Below are 22,051 nucleotides of genomic sequence, written 5' to 3' on the forward strand. Positions count from 1 at the left end.
GCTGGCTAATGGCTACAAACAAGGTGAATTCTTTAACTGGGTACTTGAATTCACAACGTAACAATATGGTTTGTAATACATATTTATATGATTTAGTAACAATTACCTATATGATTTAGCAAAGCACCTGTACACTACCTATACCTTATAATCCTATTACTAAAATTTAAATTTATAACATTCATATATGTATTAATTTGGCCAGTATAAACAATATAATAAGAATAAGATAAAGTAGGTACCTGGGTACCTTACCTAGCAACAAAATAATAATAAAAAATAAATTCCAGGTTTATGTTTAGAGTTAGTAGAATTCCAGTACACTTTATTTTTTTATGCACCGACTCTGAGGACAGGTCATTGGTACCTATTAAAATTAATAACGGTATTCTCTGCTAGGTACCTGTTTATGATTTTCTGAAAACAAAATTTCAACAAATGTTTAGAGTACTGAAATTGAAAAACTAGTGATATAATGAATTGTTATTAATTTTTGTTTGCTAGTTCATTCATTTCAAAAACACAAGATTCTTGCAGTCACCTCTTCTAATCTATAAACTTATAAGCCCATAAATATTATTTTCGAGATTCGAAATTTGAAATATCGCGAGTAGAAATCTAGTCACTTCCATACGTTGTTGTTGTTATAAACGATAGATGGAGCATGCATTCTACTGAGTGAATTGTGGAATAGCGTAGTTACAAACCTTTGATGTACTGCCTTTATTACTTTTTTTTATGGGGTAACGATAACTACAATTTCAGGGCAAATACAGGGGGTTTTAGGGATGTGATGACCATATTATTAAGACGATTAATACGAACATTTTCCAAATTTTGAATTTTATACCTATAATTTTCCTTCACTAGGTACTAATGATGCTTCTTTTTCTCGTTTGACTGTTACTTTGATATCGCATTAAGATGCCAAATGGGAAGCCAAGCCATGGTAGCGCAATAAGTAGGAAAGCCAATCAGAATGCATGCTATTAAATGTAAAATTAGTAATTAAATACCCATTTAGCATATTACAATAATTGGTAACATCTTTGAAATATCATAAGGCTCTGGTGAATCTATTTAGGCAAAAAAATACCGTAACATATATTTTTTGAAAAAATCACACAAGTTTATTGCAACGTTGCTGTTTCACCCTGTCGTTGTTGGTGAAGAACGGTGTGTTGCATGATTTTTACTCAATTCTCCACACTTATTGAAAATATTTACCACAAAACAGTTAATGTCAAAAGAACAAAGAAAAAAATATAATAACAATAAATAACTAGATAATTATCTCTACTTCAATTAACCAACTTTCTTTTTCTATGCATTTCATTACTTTTGTTCTTTCAATCTTTCTTATTTTTATCTAAATCCTCTTTAATACGAAGGGTAACCTTTATATACAATAAAGTTCTTAATAGTACCCTAGAAATGGATATAATTATTCCATTATGTAATGTTATAATTTTGTTTCTTCTTTTGCCAAATATTACTTGATGTCAACAGTTTCAATAAGTGTGATATATTATGAGTATATACAAGGAGATTTAAAAAAAATTTTTTATAGACTAAATACATTTTTGGGTAACCATATCTTGAGCACGTTTAGATATACAGGGTGTTGCATCACGAGAGGGACATGGCTTAACGGGAGATAGAGGACATCTAGGGTAACTAGAATCGCCTATAGAAATTGCTTCTTGGCCATTCTTTATTGAGATACAGGGTGATTTATGATTTGTGATCAAAACTTCTTTATGTCATAACTTTGGTAGGGAATGGCATAATGGGTTCATATTTGGTAGGGTTAATGCATTCACGATACTTCATGTATGCATGTATGACAGCAAAAAAATCCAGGTCCGGACTGCAAAAATTGTTAATTTTTTGTGCAAGTCTAGAAAACAACACTCTGTATATATTTTTTTGAAATTGCGATACGATATTCTGAAAGAGCATAAAAAAGTGATCTGAAAGATGCGTTTCTTTTTTTTGTTACACTTTGGTGGTTATTTAAATAAGCTATTGAATATACGAGACTACGGCTGCTAAAACTAAATTACGTAAAGGACACATGATAAAAATGGTTTTGCAACTAAAATTAGCGAAGGCTTAATTGAGGGTAAATGAGCATGCATATTTTAAACCTCATTTTCTTTAAATAATATGTATTCCAGGTCCGGACTGCAAAATTATAAATTTTTTTTGTAACTCTAGAAAACATCACTCCGTATGTATTTTTTTGGTATTCCCATACGATTATCGAAAAGAACATAAAAAAGTAATCTCAGCGACATGTCTCTTTTTCTTGTTACACTTTGATGATTATTTAAATACGCATGATAAAAGCACATGACAAAAAATAAATTATAATCCGTCTATTTCGATTGCCATCGATACGTACATCGATTGGAAACTTGGGTAAACGAGTAAGAAAATGTATCGAATGTGAGGCAGGCCACTTTGAAAATTTGCTATAAAATTAATTTGCCATTGTAAAGTACATTTAGACACCTATTATTTTCTTTGTATTTTATTGTTATTTGTCATTAAATAATATTTGTTCCCATTTGCTTTTTTATTTCTATTTTTTAGAAATCCTATTTACTAAAAGAACAAAACTACTATTTTTATCATATATCTTTTACTTACTCATGTCATGTGTTTCTTACTTACTCGTAATTTCATTTTAAAAGCCTCGTTACCGTACATTAAATAGCGTATTTAAGTAATCATCAAAGTGTAATAAGAAAAAAAGACATGTCACTGAGATTACTTTTTTATGTTCTTTTCGATAATCGTATGGGAATACCAAAAAAATACATACGGGGTGATATTTTCTAGTTACAAAAAAAAATTAAAATTTTGCAGTCCGGACCTGGAATACATATTATTTAAAGAAAATGAGGTTTAAAATATGCATGCTTATTTACCCTCAAGCCTTCGCTAATTTTAGTTGCAAAACCATTTTTATCATGTGTCCTTTACGTAATTTAGTTTTAGAAGCCATAGTCTCGTATATTCAATAGCTTATTTAAATAACCACCAAAGTGTAACAAAAAAAAGAAACGCGTCTTTAAGATCACTTTTTTATGCTCTTTCCGAATATCGTATCGGAATTTCAAAAAAATACATACAGAGTGTTGTTTTCTAGACTTGTACAAAAAATTAACAATTTTTGCAGTCCGTACCTGGATTTTTTTTGCTGCCATACATGCATACATGAAGTATCGTGAGTGCATTAACTCTACCAAATATGAACCCATTATTCCATTCCCTACCAAAGTTATGACATAAAGCAGTTTTGACCAAAAATCATAAATCACCCTGTATCTCAATAAAGAATAGCCAAGAAGTTATTTCTATAGGCGATCCTAGTTACCCTAGATATCCTCTATCCCCCATTAAGCCATGTCCCTCTCGTGATGCAACACCATGTATTTTGTTCATATTTGATTCAAAGGAGTTTGTATAGATGTTAAATTAGAAAATTACAATATACTACTAACCTTTAGATAAAAAAAATGATAATATACTCGTGCATATTTTTAAAATCCCCTTTTACATTTTTAGAACTGTCTGCGATTTAAAATGACTAGATTATGTGTATATTAATTTCAAAGTCGAATATGCATTTTTTTTAAATTGTTATGAATATGTTCTTTGATACGAGGGTTGTTTGAAAAATCCCAAACCACCTGACATAACTGGCAATAATATTTGTGACGCATCACACACACACAGCTAATCATAAAGTTTTAAACTAATCTGCCAGTCAGTTGTTGTAAATGTCACTTTAAGGATAATTTGTTAGAGCTATTAAAATGAATAACATTTGTGCTTCATCCAGTATGCATTTACCGGATTTAATTACATAGGTACGTCAGATTTATTTCTGTTTCTATAATAACAAAAAAATTCTTTACCTAATAGCTGTCGATTTTTGTCAAGAAAAACTGAGTACAACTATTCTGAAAACGTCCAAGAAAATTACTTCCAAGATAGCACAAAAGCACAACATCGCTGGATGAACTTCACAGAAGTTTGAAGAGATAATATTAAAAAATTCGTCACTAACTGCATTGTTTCATAGTTAAAGCTGAGAATTCTTATTGCTCCCATAGATAAATAAAAAACATAAGAGTATACATGAACAGATAGTTTGAACTGAAACAGCTGTAGATGAAATAAATTTCTATGACTATGCTTCAACTTTTTATTTGTAGAGGTTATACCTATTGCAATTTTTCTCAGCTGTAATATAAAATGTCCTAAAACTTATATTTTTAACAGAATTGTGTGTTTTGAAAATTATCACCGTCTGCTTACTAACCTCAACTAATTATTAAATAAATACTTTCGGGAAATGTATGCAAAATAAAAGAATGAGTCTGAAGCTAGGGTCGCCAAATTTGGTCATTTGAACTAAATTTTCATAAATTTTCTTGCGTCCTGCCACGACTTCTCGCCAAAATGTCCTTAATTTTACAACCTTGTATATTTTTCGAATATAAATAAACAAGATATTTCCACAAACAGGAAGGCGCATTCTGAAAAAGACACCAGATTCTCTATCTTGCGCATGCATTTAGCGTAACAAAGCGAACATAAATTTATAATAAAGAATTTTGCATCATAACATATAGAATTTTTTTGTATTAATATTGTTATGTTATGTACACTTTATTATTTACATTTTTAGTTAATCTCATTTTAACTCAAAGAAGGTTTTTTTAATTTTATATTGTTTTATTTGTATTTTTTAGAGTAGGTATGTATGGCCTATTTTGTGATATATAAGTTATAAATAACGAGAAAAAATTTTTGCCTATGTATTTTTTTATGAAACATGTATAGGTTTGCTTATTTCATAAGACTATTGAAAAATTGTCCTTAATTTTTTGTCTCTGTTCTGAATTTCTAGTTGATTTGTCTGGAAAATATGAAATTACAAAGTTGACAATCCTGTCAGGAGCAAAAACACGTGTTGTCAGTTCTAAACAACCCAATATGTTTTTGTACTATACTTTCGACATTTCGATGATCCATTAATCGAGCAGATACTTCAAATAGAAAGGATACATTCTAACATGTCTGCCACACTTTGCGGCGGGTCGTCCGATTTCCCTGTAAACCTGGCTACTTCTTTCCTAAGGTCATGGAACTTGCTGTAGTAAAGGGGCAGATCTATATCTTTCCTGCATGCCTCTGGATGGAGACATTGCCTGAGGGGTAGCTGTCCGTCAGTTATCAACCGGAAACCAGCATTGTGGGGGTCTGAAATTGAAAGATAATTGTGCAAAAGTAACTATGGTAGAAAAATGAAATGAACAACATTAATAGTTCACTTGGACAGTCGTCGTAGCGAGTACATTATACGAGAGGAAGTTATTAAAGTGACGTAGAAAATTGAACATTTAGTACGTGATTTTATCGCAATAATTTTTGAAATATATTCAGGAGGTGGTAGTAAGAAACTGATTAAAAGTCAATAAAAACTAACGTGTTGAGCTGCCCCAGCGTGCTACAGATCTATTAATGCGTCTAGGCATACTTGAATTCTATTGGCACACTTTCAAGAAAAATGTTCATCATAGAAAGATTGAAACACACCATGCAATTTCAGACGTTACAATATCCGAACCTGGAGCAAACTGATTTCTTTGGATTTTCAAAAAACATTTGTAGAACTAAGAGTTTACAGATTCTAAATATTGTGAAGAATAATCAGAAGCTTAGGGACAGACAAAACTTTTTCCAAAAACATATCCATAAGACTGTGTTATGAACCAGAAGAGCTACAACTGAACCGTTGGTAATTTTTGTTCACGTCATCAACATACATCAATATAAAAGACAAATGTTCAATTGTTGATCAAGTTTGTGGGCTTAAAATGTTAGACATATGTTTGACTAGCTTCGTTTCTTACGTTCTGTGTTGTCATGGAGGGATAGTCTGTGAGTTCTATGGTTGTTTCAATAAATTGAAGTTAAGTTTGTTTGGTTTTGATGGATTTTAAACTGTTGTTATGAGCAAAAAACCACAAAATATGTTTTCATTACACAAATGTTAATCCTCACTATTTCTGAAATGAACAGTAATTCATGAACACAACCACTGATTTGAACTCGTTTGTAATCTCAGTTCATACGATATGCTTGATGACGTGAACGTAAAGATCCAATGGGTCAACTGTATATAAAAAGTAGTAAGGTTCCATATTTCCAGGATTATATGAAGTTGCTGGTTGCTGCAAAGAAACTATTCCACAAATCTTTAGGAAACTGAGCCTTTTATTTCAAGGAGAGCCGGTTGTTGTAATTTATTTTAACACTTTTCTCTTTGGTAGAAATTCCACAGGAAAAAATGAAGAATTATAGTTTTAATGAATAAAGTTAGCTTAATCTGAACACTCCTACTTATAAATTTATCATAAATTCAACCTACCTATGTGTAAACTATTACAGTAAGCGTCAAACTCGTTCAAAGCGTCCTCGATCTGCCTTCCGCTTGACTTGATGAGTTCGTCGGTCAAGACTGACTCGGAAGTCAACTGTTCCGATAGGATGTTCTCGTTCACATCGGCCGTTTGTGGCCTGATTGGATACTGCTGGACCCCCACGATCTGGAACAAAGACAGAATCTCATTAGATGAGATCACAGATCTAGATTTGAGATTACAGACACAAAGACGATTGTCTTACGTAGCCTAGCGTAAAGCGTTCATTCATAAAAATATACCTAATATACCGGAACGCGTGTTGTCAATTTTCAGATGTTATTTGATAACCTTCTATCTCAGTAAGAGAAATTTGATTCATACGTTTACATGTAAGTGCCCTACTTGAAAAGTAGACGTCAATACTAAATCTAATAGGAATGTCCTTTCTTATAACACCAGAGGTTGATATGATTAAATGCACCCGATTTAGGTATGACAATCTCGTGGGTTAATCTAGGTAAATGTTCGATTATTAAAACTAGTATCTATTTTTGAATTCCTAGATTTGTTATCATAGCCAAATTTTTTAATACACATGTTTGTCATATTTATCACTGGATATCTGTTTATGTAACATTATCCAGCTTTACATACAATGTTCTGTGAAAAAATAACTAATACTGCAAGAAACTTATCAAACTGTACAACCTTCTTTTAAAGATTTGGATGAACCAGTTCTAATCATAACTTTTGTGACTCGAATTCTCTTTATAGAATGCTCAGTAATGGATCATAGGTAAAAGTCAGTGTTTTGGCTCAATTAAAAAAAAAAAAAAAAACAAAAACTGTTTGCTTCTGTCTATCTTCTCTTTTTTAGATATGTAAATGTGAAATTATTCTGGTTTTCTTCTATGCTTCCTCGCTATATAATAACGATCCTTTTGGAAGTGGCGCAAAATTTTGATTGTAAAAAAGAGTCTTTTTTAAGTCAACGAAAATGACGCTATTGGGTAGTTTGTGTTAATTTTTCTACTCTAAAAGCTATTGCTATACTATTGAAGTCTCTATGCTTTTTGAGCATCTGGTCAAAAACTGTGTTGCACTTCCAAACTTTCAAGTATCCTACAGCCCTTAGGGATCGTTTAGACAAAAATGTTACTTTTTCTCTATTTTGACGATAGCAATGTCGTAACTACACCCCGTACCTGATACGTAGTTTTTACATAAGTCAAATGGAGAAACATTGTTAATTGATTTGAAAGAAAGTTAAATGCAACACTATTAAAGTCAATTAAAAATTGATAGCAAAACGCAGTTTGTCAGCGTTACCATGAAATCCTTGGACTGATATAAAAAACGACAACTTTTTTTTAATTATAGTCATTATATGCACACGTCAAAAAGCTAATTAACTAATTACCATTAAATGCTGGACTTGATAACATAGCTGGTCATACGTAGTGAAACTAAAAGTGAAAGCTACATGTCCGATTAAATTGATATCAAGTAAAAAAACGGGCACATCGCTTGAATGGAAATTAACTTGTAGATGAAAAAATATACTACATACAGGGTGTATCCCGAAGAGGGCCCAGTAGGATTATCTCAAAAAGTGGTCAAAATTGAAATCTGAAAATTTGTATACAGGGGTTTATCAAAAAGATCTATTCAATGAAAATAGTGTAAACTTCTTCGCACTTCCGGTTATACCGGAAGTCATCATCAGCTCTGTTATTTCAAATTTTGTATATTTATGTATTTTTTAATTCTACGGCAAATTCTAGACTAATTTCATATAAGGTACTATGGGCCAAAATGTGACAGTTTTCAAGGTATTATAAATTTTCGAAAAAAAAATGAGGGATGTAAGTGATTTTTGAAGATAGAATAACTCCGACATTTTGCTTTATTTATTAATGAAATTTGGCATGGTTAATTTAAAAGCAATGGAATTCAACCAAACTGCAAAAATTCATGCAGAGTATTTTTAAAAACGTGTGGCTAATATTGTGACGTTGAAGTTGAATTTACTAAAAAATTTCAACTGGTACACCCTGTATATTATAACATTAATGAATGCAGAATTAAATTTACTTTAAAATGATACTATAGTTTCCTATACCCAAAGTTAACAGTTCTCGTGTAAATTGGAAATTATTGATTTCAACACAGAAAAATCTACGAGTATGTTGGGTTTATTTAAAGCATCGCCCTTTTTAATTTAATGTACTGAATTATTGTTTTTGGCAAAGGTATAACAATAATAAAAATTACAGTTGATTAATCAGACACCGTTTTTTATTCAATTTTTTAGTGCACCAAATCCACTGTAGGTACATTCTGTTAACTTTGGGTATAGGGAACTATAGTATCATTTTAACGTAAATTCAATTGAGCATCCATTAATGTAATAATAATATACAGGGTGTACCGTTTGAAATATTTGAGTATATTCAAGTTTAACGTCACAACATTGGTGACAAGTTCTTAAACACTCTGTATGAATTTTTGTAAATTTGACTAAACTGGTTGAATTCGATCGCTTTTAGATTATCCATGCCAAATCAATTAGAGCTCAAAAGTAGCTAATATGTATTAATGATAGTACGTGTGAAAAATTTGAATTCTGTAGGTATCTCAAATGGTTAATGTGATATCGTCAAAAAACTGAAAAAAATCTCGAAAACGGTCCGTTTATATGAACTTTTTTTCTCAGAATAAACCAAATAATCACATCCTCCATTTATCACATAAAAAAGAAATATGTCCAAGTACTAATATTATATTTATGTAATAATATTAATGTTGATATTAATATAAATCAAGTTTTGTTTCAGCAATCTTAAAATTGACCAATAACTTGGCCAAAACTGAAAGTCTTAGAAGGATGTAATAAATGGGTAAAAAATTAAAAAAAACATTCTATTATTACAAATCCAAAAAATAAAAACAATCTTATCGAATGAAGTCAAACAGATCAGATTATTTTTTTTTAATTTGTTTGAATTAGTTTAATATTTTTTAAATAAAGTACGGTAAAAGGTTGTCACTGTTAAATCTCATTTCAGTTCAACCTACTTTTTTTATGAAGCAGTGTTCAATTGTTTTTGCAATGTAGGGACAAAAAGGAATAACATCCGTTTGCACATTCTCCTTTACGGAACACTAATGAAAAAAATAGACATAAAAGGACAATTTTCACATGATTCACAGAACATCATTCAGTTGTTTTACATTTTTTTTCACAATTTATTTTGCAGCAGTGCGATATATTGTTTTTTACTATGAACAAAAATGAGTACGGCTCCAACCGCAAAAATCTTGCTCATTTTACACTTTATATAATAATAAAATATACCTACCTACATATATGAAGAAGAGTCAAGGCCGGCTTACAACATAAATTAAAATTTGTTTGTGCAATGAATTTCTGGGATAATATTACTTTGTCATGGAAATATGCTTAATGCTAAGTAGACTACACACACAAGTAAGGGTGAGTATTTTACAACTATCTCGCTTATAATAAAAATGTTTACCTTTATAAAAAATTGCCAAACCAACTGTTTCTTATTGCGTCAAAGAATTTTTTCAAACAAAGGTAATTTATACATGTAAAAGTAATTTGCAGAACTAACGTCTCAAAGTTTATACGTTACTGACTAACTGTTTATTACATTCTGCGAAAAAATTACAATTTTACTTGAAACAAAACAATTGCAAAGGCAATTATCTACCAGAGCAGTCACCAAGCTGGAATGAGAGCGAGAACAAACATTACTTTAACAACCTCTTTGCAGAGAAGTGTTAACACCATATAATGTGCAACCAGTGGCGTAACTATCGCTGAAGCAAATATAGTTTCAAGGGTTTCCTACAAGTTCATAGAAATGAAAATACTGGATCACCAGCGACGGCTAGCAAAAATTAAAATGGCCATATTTTGATAATAAAGCATTGGACTCATATCGATTTTTTAGGGATGCTGTAAGCCTTCATAGAGAACTTTTCTATCAAAAAAAAATAAACAGTTGAATAGGGGTTGCTGACCCTGAGATCTAGATAAGAGTTGTGCATTTACAAATTTCTTTTTTAATGATCGACTGATAGATACAAAAAAGGGTCTTCTTATTCTTCACAAAATTTTCATTTTTCTTAAAGTAGGTACATCATTAGGAACGTGGAATCAAGCTCAAATTTAACTACATATCACTGTGACGAAAAATAATTAAAAAAAAAATGATAATAATAAAACATATATAGTTTTCTTAAAGTTGCCACATCAGTTTTGATTGATTGTTTCATATTTCCAACGGTAAGTATCTAAAATGTCTCCACAGTTAAATATGTGAAACTGTAAACTAGGTTTCATTCCATTTTTTTATAATGGTGACGAAAATTTATAAATAATAAGGTTCCTATATAATTAACAATTACTTTTTTTTCACGTTGTTGCCTTTATAACTTCCTACATGAGGATAAAAGTAGGTCATGCTGGCAAAATTAACGGTACCGCTAAAGTTAGATTAATTTCTTGTTGACTTTTTTATAGCGCCGGTATGTGTTTCATTGACTTAAGATTAAAGACCCCTGTTGATGAATGATATAGTTAAAGAACTGAGTAATCTGCAAAAAGCGCCGCTATCTGCTTTTTAAATTGTTATAGAAAATTGGTCTTGTCGTTTCATTGACTAGTTCTTGAAATTATAAATAAGCGATAGTGGTATTTCCGTTCCCTTTTAAAAATATTTGAATGTAAGCAAATGTTGACAAGCCTATTATACTTATGAAATAATTATGTAATTTTACTAAATGTCATGTGGACATCCGTACTACGTGTAATCTGTATCCAGATAACCAATATAGTAATAAAAATCGTTAAAAAATAAGCAAGATATCCTGAACTACAAACAGGATATTGTTGGAAATAGGTTCTTAACGGTGTTACACCCATTAAATTATAAATAAGATAAAAATTGACGTACAGGGTGTTCCAATATGCTGTGTACATGGAACTACCACAGATACTTGAGGCCGAAATAAGAAAATTTAGTTTACCTCTATCCAAAGTTTAGCCGTTAAATGATCTCAAAGTCAGTAAAAAATTTTAGTTTTTTCTTGATATTCTAATGCTTTTTCTGATTTAATTAAAATTTCATATACTTGTATAGATGTCACTATTTGACGTGGTAACCGAAGTAACCGCTTTCTGGAAATATATGCCCACCTAGTGATGTAAATGGTAAAATGACAAATTGTTACTTACATAAATTACTGTAAAATTACCGTAATATTACGCACCGTAAGATAACGGATGTAATTTATGTAATTGATGTAATTTTATAACTTAGGTAAATTACGTAATTTACTGTCATTAATTTTAATTTACACTTAATTTTAAATATCGCGCCAATTTCAATTTTGACATTTAAGGTTTTATAACCTTTCTTTTGGTTTAGCAATATTAGCATTCATTCTGAAGAGTATGGTGATAGTGAGGATGCGTACCAGGATTATACAAGCTCTAAGAATAAGATATTACCTGAAAGAAATTAAGGATTTGAGGCAAAATGTAATGAAAAAAGGCGTGTTATTGTTATACAAAATATTTCACTTGAAAAGGTTTGTTTTTCGTTGTTGCATTTTTCGTTCGTAATTTTGACTAAAATTTAGGTTGACCATGTACCATGTAAAGACCGAATTGACAGAAATAGATAGAACGAAAGAGATAGAAAAGGAAACAGAAATAAAGGACGAAAAATTAAAAACTGTTAATTGTAATACATTCTACAAAAAAGGTCTATGTCCCAGAAAAACAAATGCTTAAAGAAACAAAAGCTGTTTTAAATAGAAACTTAAATATTTGTATTTAGATTTGATTTATTTTATTTTTACTGCTGCACTTATATGAATGTTACTTATATGAATAAAAATTTTAATTTTTTGCGTAAAAATCGACAAATATTATTTTTTAATCATTGAATTGCAGGACTAGTTTTATAGAAGCTGAGTACTGAGAAGCTAAACAAGCTGAGTACACTTTAAAATGTCGTAAAATTTAAATGTCATAAATTACAAAGCTAATTTGTAACTTACATGAAATGTTACCAGTAAAATTACATTTCCATAAATTACAAGTAATTTAACATCACTATGCCCACCTCTAGGTACATATGCTCAGATTTTTTGCAGTCGTCACAATTTCAATTCTTATTTTTATAAGAATTAGGGTTTCTTTCAAGTTTTTTTTCTCACGTATTTATTGCACAGTTTTAAGGAGAAACTTGCAATCTAGTGAAAATGATTTTCATAATTTAATTAAGATGAAAAAGTAATCGCATTCATTTCAGCTCTTCCTCATTTTCTCAAAATTATGAATTCAATTGATCTAATTTAATGCTCTCGAATTGAAAATAATTACTGATATTCATATTTGATAATCACAATTTACAAAATGGGAGAAATCTGAGAGAAATGGAATTATTATTATTATATTTTTTTAGCAAATAAATCAAATTTTTCATGACAAAATAGAATTGTAATGAAAATATGTTGATAATGACTAACAAAATAATTAATTACGCGGAAACGTTAAGAATATAAAACAATAAAAGAAACAAAAGTTGGAGAACGACACTATAATAAAAAAAGGGAATTTGTAACAGTACCTGTATAAAAAAATTGAACATATTTGTTTTTGGATTGCGATATCTTCTCATTTTTGCAAATGTTATGTCGATTACCATGTGTGTGAAATGCGTATTAAATTTTGTTTAGGTAAATCGAATAAAGCGTTTTAAAATAATTTGGAAAAAATGAGTTAACCAATACATAATTTATAAAAGTAGATAGAAGTGGACATGATCTACTGACATACAATTTGCCCATTATTTTTAGCTTAACTTAATACTACTGTTTGGACATGAACATTAACTGTATGGGACATAGGGCAACTTACAATTTATGTTTGACAGGTAAAAGGCCTGAAAGAATTATGTTCCTATTTATTTATAGATGTCAAGAAAGTTGAACAATCTAGTTACAATGACCGGATAATATATATATTTTTAATTTAATTTCCTTTCATATTTGGTTGTAAATTCAATCTCATAATAATTATATAGGTAATTGCAGCTTCCTGTGTACGGCTCATACATTTCATTAAGTTTTGCTGCTATCTTCGTCTACTCTCCAGAAGAGGCGAACTTAAAAAAATAATGAAAACATATTTTTTTCTCTTATATCTAACATCACCTGTTTGAAAAATATAAACTCACGTAATGAACTACATGAGTTGCTTCCTAAAATGGGTGTTCCTGCTTGTTAAAGATAGCTCCTAAAACTGGTCTCTTTTTCTCTTTAAAATTAAAATCGATGTCTGAATATTCGTAGATATTAAATTAAATATAAAATACAAAACTTTAACAAAAAAGTGAAATTTTAAAACGACAATGACAAAAATATGATAATCTGTTCAGGAACTTCAGACCACAGATCTTTTAAAGATGAACTGACAACAATCTAATCGTACTGCGGATGTTGCAATGTGCACTTTTGCAGAATGTTGCAAATAATCCTAGAATAAGCTCTTGTGGACTGACTATACAGCATAATGTATCAAAAGGTTCACACTGTGGAGAATTTTAAAAGAACAGCGGTTAAAAAGTTAAATTTTTATAGTCTCAGGGTTATCGTCATCGACAGCATATTTGTAACTGGGTATTACGAAGACTTCAATACAATTTTAGGATGGAAAATATTAATATAATTGATATTATAATATAATATAATACAATAATAATGATTGAATAGTCGATGGTCGACGGTATTTATACTTTTTACGTAATATGCCAACTGGTTTATTGGATGATATTCCACTGAATATTCGTAGAAACATGTGGTACCATGATGGTGGTGCTTCCTGCCATAATGCCTGAATTATTCGTATACCTATGGGTAAGTTAGCACTTTCCTGGACAGTGGATTGGTCGAAATGGCCCAGTTGCATAGCCCGTCCGATTGACAGATTTCAATCCGTGCGGCTTTTATTTGTGGGGTCGCTTGAAACATCTGGTGCATTTCACAAAAGTTTATATGACTGAGAGGAACTACGAGAACAAAACGAATAAAGAATGCCACCAGAATATACGCAACGATCCGGAAATCCTAGTAACAGTGAAAGACAATTAGCCTTGACAATAACATAAGACAGTTTGACATTTGTTGTAACTTAATTTAGTAAAGTAAGTGTCAATGTACCAAAATAACGTTGATTTCTTTTTAGTAAGTAAAACGTTTAATTTTTTACTTTTGATCATTTTTTGCTAAACAAATTTTATTAATAGTAAGGGAATTAATTCCGTATCGTTTTCTTTATTATTCAATGAACTAAGCGTTTTGTTTTAAGTTCCAGTAGCGGGTAACAAAAATTTAAAATTTAAAAAAGTATAGGTAATATCTTAAAAACTAAGAGATTTTCGAATTTTTTTTTTCGATTTTCCTTTTCATTATATTTATACGCGTATGATAGGAGCGTATTTAAAGAAATTTAATTTAAAAAACAACGACAATCAATTAAGAATGGCAGAAGTTTACAGTACAATATAAAATATTACAGGCAGACATTATGACGCATACAAAGTGTCTTAATATTTGTATACCCTGGTCAGAAAAAGAGAAAAATTGAAGAGCAACTATATTCCGCTGAATTGGGAAAATCCATATATTTATCATAGCATATTTACATATATTTAAGTAGTAAAAAAGATTTAAGAGTTTAATAAAAATAAAACTTAGGAGATATGCTAATAGAAAATGCTTAATAGCAAGGAAAGACGCAAGTTGTTGATTTATTATTTAATAAATTTAATTCATAGCTTTTTATTTGAAAAATTGCTGAAACAGAGCTACCATAATCACCAATTCAGATTAGAATTTAACACATTACAAATTTATTTGACTGAAAAGATGTTCGCTACAGATATGCAGCAAAGGTGCGGCGACGGATTTGCGATTCTAAAATATATGTTAGTATAAGTGACATGGTGTCTCGAACTTCTTAAGCCAAACTTTACCCGGTGATAACCCCATACTCCTATAAACGTAGGCCGTTTTCGGGCTGCATCGTGTTGAAATTTAGAAAATTATCACATTTATTTATTTAAATATCTTTTAAAATGTTTGACATAGGCTTATGAAACTTCAAGTAACGACTAAGAAAATCGATGTCTTCAATTTTATTCGAAAAACGACTAATTTTTGGGTAACAATTTTTTGAAACTTAAAATAAATCATCGACGTATTTGAATATCAAAAGTAATCGTTTTATAAAAAACATAGGTGTTTTTTTTTTGTTAGAAATGTAGGTAATTCAAATCATTTTCTTAGAAACACCAACCGGATTTAAATGCATTTATTCAATTTCCAAAATATTGTGGCGTAGAAATTTGGGAGTTCTTAGAGACGGTATCTCCCACATCTCCGCCACTGGTTGAGAGAAGCTTTATCAATCTCAAAATTTTTAAAATGTTTTGAAAACTAATTTTGTACATCGATGTGAATTTGTTTTTAAATAATACATTAAGTTATTAACATATAATACACGGTGTATTATTTATTTCAATTAGTATAATAAGAAAGAAACTGTTTTAAAGTAGGATGAAAAAGAGTTTTTGGTGGCATTTAATAATTTATTAACTCACCGCATTGATTGTTTAAATAAAAAATATTATTTACTATAATAAATGCCTATTTGCCTTTACAGAGGAAACTTTTCCTAACAGCAATTTTGACAGAGTGTCTTTCCACTATGTGTTCGCCAATGAAATATTTCCGTTACAACTGTATTTTGAAACGTAATCGTACTAAAGTTTTATGATTCAAGCAATTATAAAAATACTACAAACTGTGAATTTGTATCAATACTTAGTTACCTAAGTCACAATTCCAAGTCCAAATCATCTATGTCGAAATATTTGCTTAGATTTGTTACCATTCAAAAACTCCAAAATACTCAAATCTCCAAAGTTATGTCTTTTAGAAAATATGATAACAGGGACATTTTCTTCAATAAAGTTCTGTTATTGGAACTACTGTAACAATTTACTGCGGCATATACAAATACTGATTAATTTAGACAAATTTAATCGATTCGAATATATAAGGTAATGGTATGTGTAATAAATGTAATATATAGCAATAGTATATAAGATACTGAAGATAGTCGCTGCATGACAAAACGTCCGAATATTACATTTAATTTATCAATACTGCATCTATATAATTACAAAGTAGGTAGTACAAAATATTTGTTATTCGTTTCATACGCCTGCAAACAATGACAGAAATAAAGAAGTTAAAATTTAAATTTTTTATTAACTAAAGTTAAAAACCTCTTCGGTGTATTTCATATTTCATTTCATCTAACATCGAATTCGGCACACTTTTATTTTTACTGTATCAATTCTAAGACTTAACAACATTTCATTTAAATAAACCCAATCATGCATAAACGATTTTTCACAGTTGCACACCAAGGCCAGTGACATTGAGGTTTTTAGCACGACTCTATTATACTTTCAACAACCTTTGCATTAAGAGTTAGTCTGTTTCTGTCTAGTATCTCGACTAGCTTAAGATTGCCAATTCTAAATTAAATTGAGGTAATTGCTATAGTAGAAATAATTTCGGAATTAATAATTAAAAAAATGGAGTTACTATTAAATTATACAATATTTTGTCGGAATTTTCTTAAAATAATAACTAAGATTTTAGCTATTAAATCTTGCTCTATAAGAGTTTCTTTACTAAGAATAAACGTAAAATATAACGTTCCCAAGATTTGAAAAATGTCTGTAATTAATTAGTTATTTACAAGCAAAATTATACACCAACTCCACTGGAAATACAGATTCACATATCGCATATGAAGTCTGTAGGATACTTACCTGATTATTCATATATGACCTCGGTTTTAACTACATATATTTAAGTTTTAATAACCATATTTCTAATAAGTTCTTAGCAGACATCTTTCTCAATGCTCAATTAATAATTGTATGCGGTTCTACGTAATTTGTGTAACGCGCATTGTTTTCGCATTCTTTTTATTTTAAAGACAGAAGCATTTCTAAAGAGGCATTCCCACACGCATTGTTCGGAAGGTGGATATCTCACGAGTGTTCAGGCTTACGTAACAGTTCGTATCTAAAACTCGGGACAATTTTTGTGTGTACATAAAAGAACAGATGGAATGAATTAACAAAAGCATGGATAATGATAACATTGAACTTTAACAAAAGGTTGGTTAAAAATTAGTAGGTAGTAGGTACTGCAAATAAGAACTGATGTATTTGTGAAAATGTTTAAGAATATCACTAGGTTGAGTACAAAATATATTTATGTATTTTAATAATTTTAGCTACAAAGGAAAAAAAAATACATAATATATTTTCTATTTTCATCAATGATTTGAGCTCATTCATTAATTACATGTGATAAGTTATTTTTCGCTGAGGATTTGAAAATATTTTCGGCTTTCGAATCAAAAGATGATTGTGACTGTTTGCAAATGAATTTGGAAAAATTAACTCACTGGTGTGTGTGAAATTACCTCAGTTTAAATATCTCCAAGTGCAAGACTGTTATATTCTCACGTAAATTCAATTTAATTATTTATGATTACCGAATTGACTCCGAAATTTTGACACGAGTAGATGAAGTTAAAGATCTGGGACAATAAACTTAGTTTTTCCTCACATATTGAGCTGACTGTCTCATTATCCATGAGGATGTTGGGTTTTATCTTTAGAATGGGTCAAGAGTTCCGTGACAATAATGTTCTAATTAAATTGTATCAATCATATGTTAGTTGCAAATTGGAATACTGCTCGTTAGTGTGGAACCCCATCTATGTATGTTACATTAATATGATTGATAGAGACAGAAGAAGTTTTTGAAATTTTTAGCATTACGCCTTAATATATTAAACATATTTGATTTCACTTCATTATTGTATAGAAGAAAGATGTATAGCGTAAAATTTTTATATATGCTACTGCACAGTATCGTTGATGCACCGAACCTCCTTACTCAAATTAACTTTCTTGTGCCGAGAATTAATAATCGTGTGACATGTATGTTTTACAATGAGACTCTCGCACCAATATTTTATTGAAATCACCTCTTCATGTTATGTGCAGCAACTATAACTCTGTCATATATGTGATATTTTCAACTGTAGTATTGGTGTACTATTACATAATTTTAAAAATAATTGTGATGTACCGTAAGATGTGTTACTGTAGTTTATACATGTATTTGTTTCCTTCTAATCTATATTTTACTAAAATTGCTTTTAAATATAACTTTATTATTACTCTGTTGTATCCACAATTGTTCTTAATAGGAATTTTGCCAAATAAGGTCACTTATATATTTGTTAAACGGAAACAAATGCCGTATCGTGTGGATGCTGCATGGCGATTACATTCGAAAGCAAATATTCGCCAAAGCTATACAAATGGCGTACCAATGAAATGTATGCAGCTGGTGCAATGACATAATTTTAAAATATATCAATAACTTTAGGTGGCCTAAATTCATGCGTATTAGACAAATACTTTTAGGATTCGCATACAAATCTCTGTTTTTTATTCTCTTGTTCTAAAAATACTCCACAGAATCATCCGAATCAATTTTATGTTCGTCAAAAGTGAGTCTGGTATGAATTACCTTTTAGACAAGAGACAAGGGTCACTTGTTAATTACATTATTTTACAAATGTAATTTTAGGCTTGACATTGGTTATTAATCTGTATGTTAGTGAATTTACAATTGACTAGCACATTATTCACTCCTTTCTGATTTCACTGTTGTGATTAACTATATTTGTTATTCATGATCCTGCATTTAACTAAATTAGCAGGTGATGTTCTATGATTTTGATTAATGCAAAACAAGATCATTTGGATGTAATTACGAACGTTTCTATATACTCCCAACATTACTTTGTAGAGGATGTCAAGACTAAGATATATATTTACTATAAATGAAAATCAAAATATTCCCAGAACCATAGTTATGCGGTGAAATAAAATTTATATTTATATTCTATTTCCTCTATACAAAATACGCACGATTTTTTAAGTTGTGGGTGTAAAAATTTTGACTATTTTCTGAATAACTATATCATAAGTTTTCTTGAAGCATTGAATTACAATAGACATATGAACCGCCTCTGTAAGTTAAAAAAGTTTATCCAAATTGCTTGAGCACAGGGATAATCTGATTCTGCGCATTTAAAAATATAAAAAAAATTGGCGTTAATACATTTTTTTCAACGCATATATTGATGGTAAACCATTGTCGATTTCGTTTAACGGAGTATGCATTCTATAATTTTATACAAATATATATATGTATATTTGTTCTGAATTCAAAGAATATAACAAATTTGATATTTGATTATAGCGAACAACTTGTGGGAAAAATACATAAACTACCCGTAAATATTAATTTCAGGGCTCCAATAAAATTGTCAAATGTAAAAGTGCCATGAAAATAATCAAATCACTATGACGACAAATGCCATTTAGGATAAGAGGTACTTTATTACGTCACGTGACAGTACATGACTTACCAAGAATGTGTTTCTGCTGTCAAACTTCTCCATGAAATTTTATATGACCTTAAGAAAAATCCCGAAGAGTTTGATAATCACAGAAACAACAAAATACGCTGAGTTAATTTTATAATTAGTATTGGAGATTTCTTCACTAAATTTGGTTCAGAGCTTTCATAAATATGTACAAGCCACGTGACCACCGAGCTTAGGCAACTAACATTGTAGGGCTGATAATGGCAACGAAAAATCCATAAATCTTGTGAAATATTACACCAAGCACAACCGGTGCAACAGAATGTTGAGTTTTAATGTAATCATGATCTTATTGTTTTAATTTTATCGAAATTTAATTGCTAACACGAACGAAATAAAATTACTGTTCACGTGGCTTGCGTAATCATTTATCAATGCTCTGTTATAAACGCACTCAAAGATTGCAAAATCCAGTTTTGTGATATCTTGAAAGTCTTTCGAGATATATGATTGACACAATATTATTCAAATCCCACATGTTGTATTAGAGAGTAATTTTTACTATTTAATCCCTTTTTTATTTTTATCTCATTCAATAAAATATTGATCTATAGATTATTAAGGAAAAACGGCAACAATTTTTACAAATCAATTATTTTATGTGTTACCGTTTGAAAGGAATTGAATTTTTATTATAAAGTAATAAATCCAGCAGAAATTTCAAGAAAAAAAGTTTAAAAATTAAAATACACAAATTTATTTTTTTCAACCTATGCAAACTTGAATTTCTCGAAAATGGTTCTATTTTTCAAAATATTGAAACATTTTTGGATGAAATCACCCCCTTACCTACCCTTACACAACTTGTGGGACTTGAATAATAATACGTAAATTAGTATCTAGACACCTTAAGGTGGCCATATCCATGGCCGGGAAATAGTCAAATTTCTGGCGTTTTTAGGTACTGAAATCTTGAAAAGTAAAATGTGTAGAACAAAAGTAAGTACAAAAATTAAATCCTTGATGTTCTGTTTATTCATTGTTACTATTTAAATTTACTCAAATAAAATAATAACTAAAAAAAAGCGTTTGTAAAACATTCGTTTGCTGTTATCCTAACCCCACATTTTAAGAATTATTTTCACGTACAAAGTAAACAATTTTATATGTAGGACTAAGGAAGTAAATGTTATAAGAATATTTACATGTGGAGTTGTATATAAAAAAGTTAGAAAATACCCAGATGGCATGACATAACATTCCTATTATTTGATAAGCTTTTGTCATATTTACAGTTTAGAAAAATATGTGTAAAGCTTAATAATACCTATTCCAATACACAAAATGTTGATCTCGGGGTTCCTCAGGGCTCAATCCTTGGTCCACTCATTTTTTTAATATTTATAAATGATCTTCCAACTCATGTTAGTACTGATTGCACTGTATTGTACGCCGATGACGTTACACTTGCAGCTGCCGCGGATAGTCATGAAGGACTCCGAAATTATTTAAATACTTTATCGACCCAATTTACAATTTGGTGTAATAAGAACGCATTAGTATTAAATGCTGAGAAGACTATATGCATGCAATTTGGCTCCCGTCATAAACGTATATCCTCTTTTGATGTTACAGTAAATGACAAAATAATCAAACTATCTGATACTACTAAATTTTTAGGTACTTTTATTGACTGTGATATGAGCTGGAACAGTAATGTTGAATATGTATGCAAAAAGTTAAATAGTGGCTACTATGCTTTACTACAGTTAAAGTCCATATTTGATACCAAAAAGCTGATTGACATTTATTACTCAATAATTTATTGCCACTTGTCATTTAATGTTATTGTTTGGGGTAGTGCCAGTAGCGTCAAAGTTAATAGAATTCTTATTTCACAAAAAAGAATTATCCGATTAATATTTGGAATTCCTTCACTAACTTCTTGTAAGCCCTACTTTATAGAAAATAATATATTAACTTTTCCCTGTATTTATATTTATAAGTG

General features: G+C 30.0%; 1 protein-coding gene across 2 annotated transcripts in view; it reads right to left on the reverse strand.

The window, feature by feature from the left end:
- The window catches only part of LOC108913484 (RNA-binding protein fusilli), a 150,659-nt gene that overhangs the window by 53,175 nt on the left and 75,433 nt on the right, over positions 1-22,051 (reverse strand). For both annotated transcript variants that reach the window (XM_018719038.2, XM_018719037.1), the window contains exons 2-3: positions 6,452-6,629; positions 5,086-5,280 (exon numbers count right to left, since the gene is read on the reverse strand). In XM_018719038.2, coding sequence (XP_018574554.1) covers positions 5,086-5,280; positions 6,452-6,629 — 373 coding nt within the window. The remainder of the gene's footprint in view (positions 1-5,085; positions 5,281-6,451; positions 6,630-22,051) is intronic.

This window comes from Anoplophora glabripennis, unplaced genomic scaffold (assembly GCF_000390285.2).
Source record: "Anoplophora glabripennis isolate ALB-LARVAE unplaced genomic scaffold, Agla_2.0 scaffold695, whole genome shotgun sequence".
Lineage (NCBI taxonomy): Eukaryota > Metazoa > Arthropoda > Insecta > Coleoptera > Cerambycidae > Anoplophora > Anoplophora glabripennis.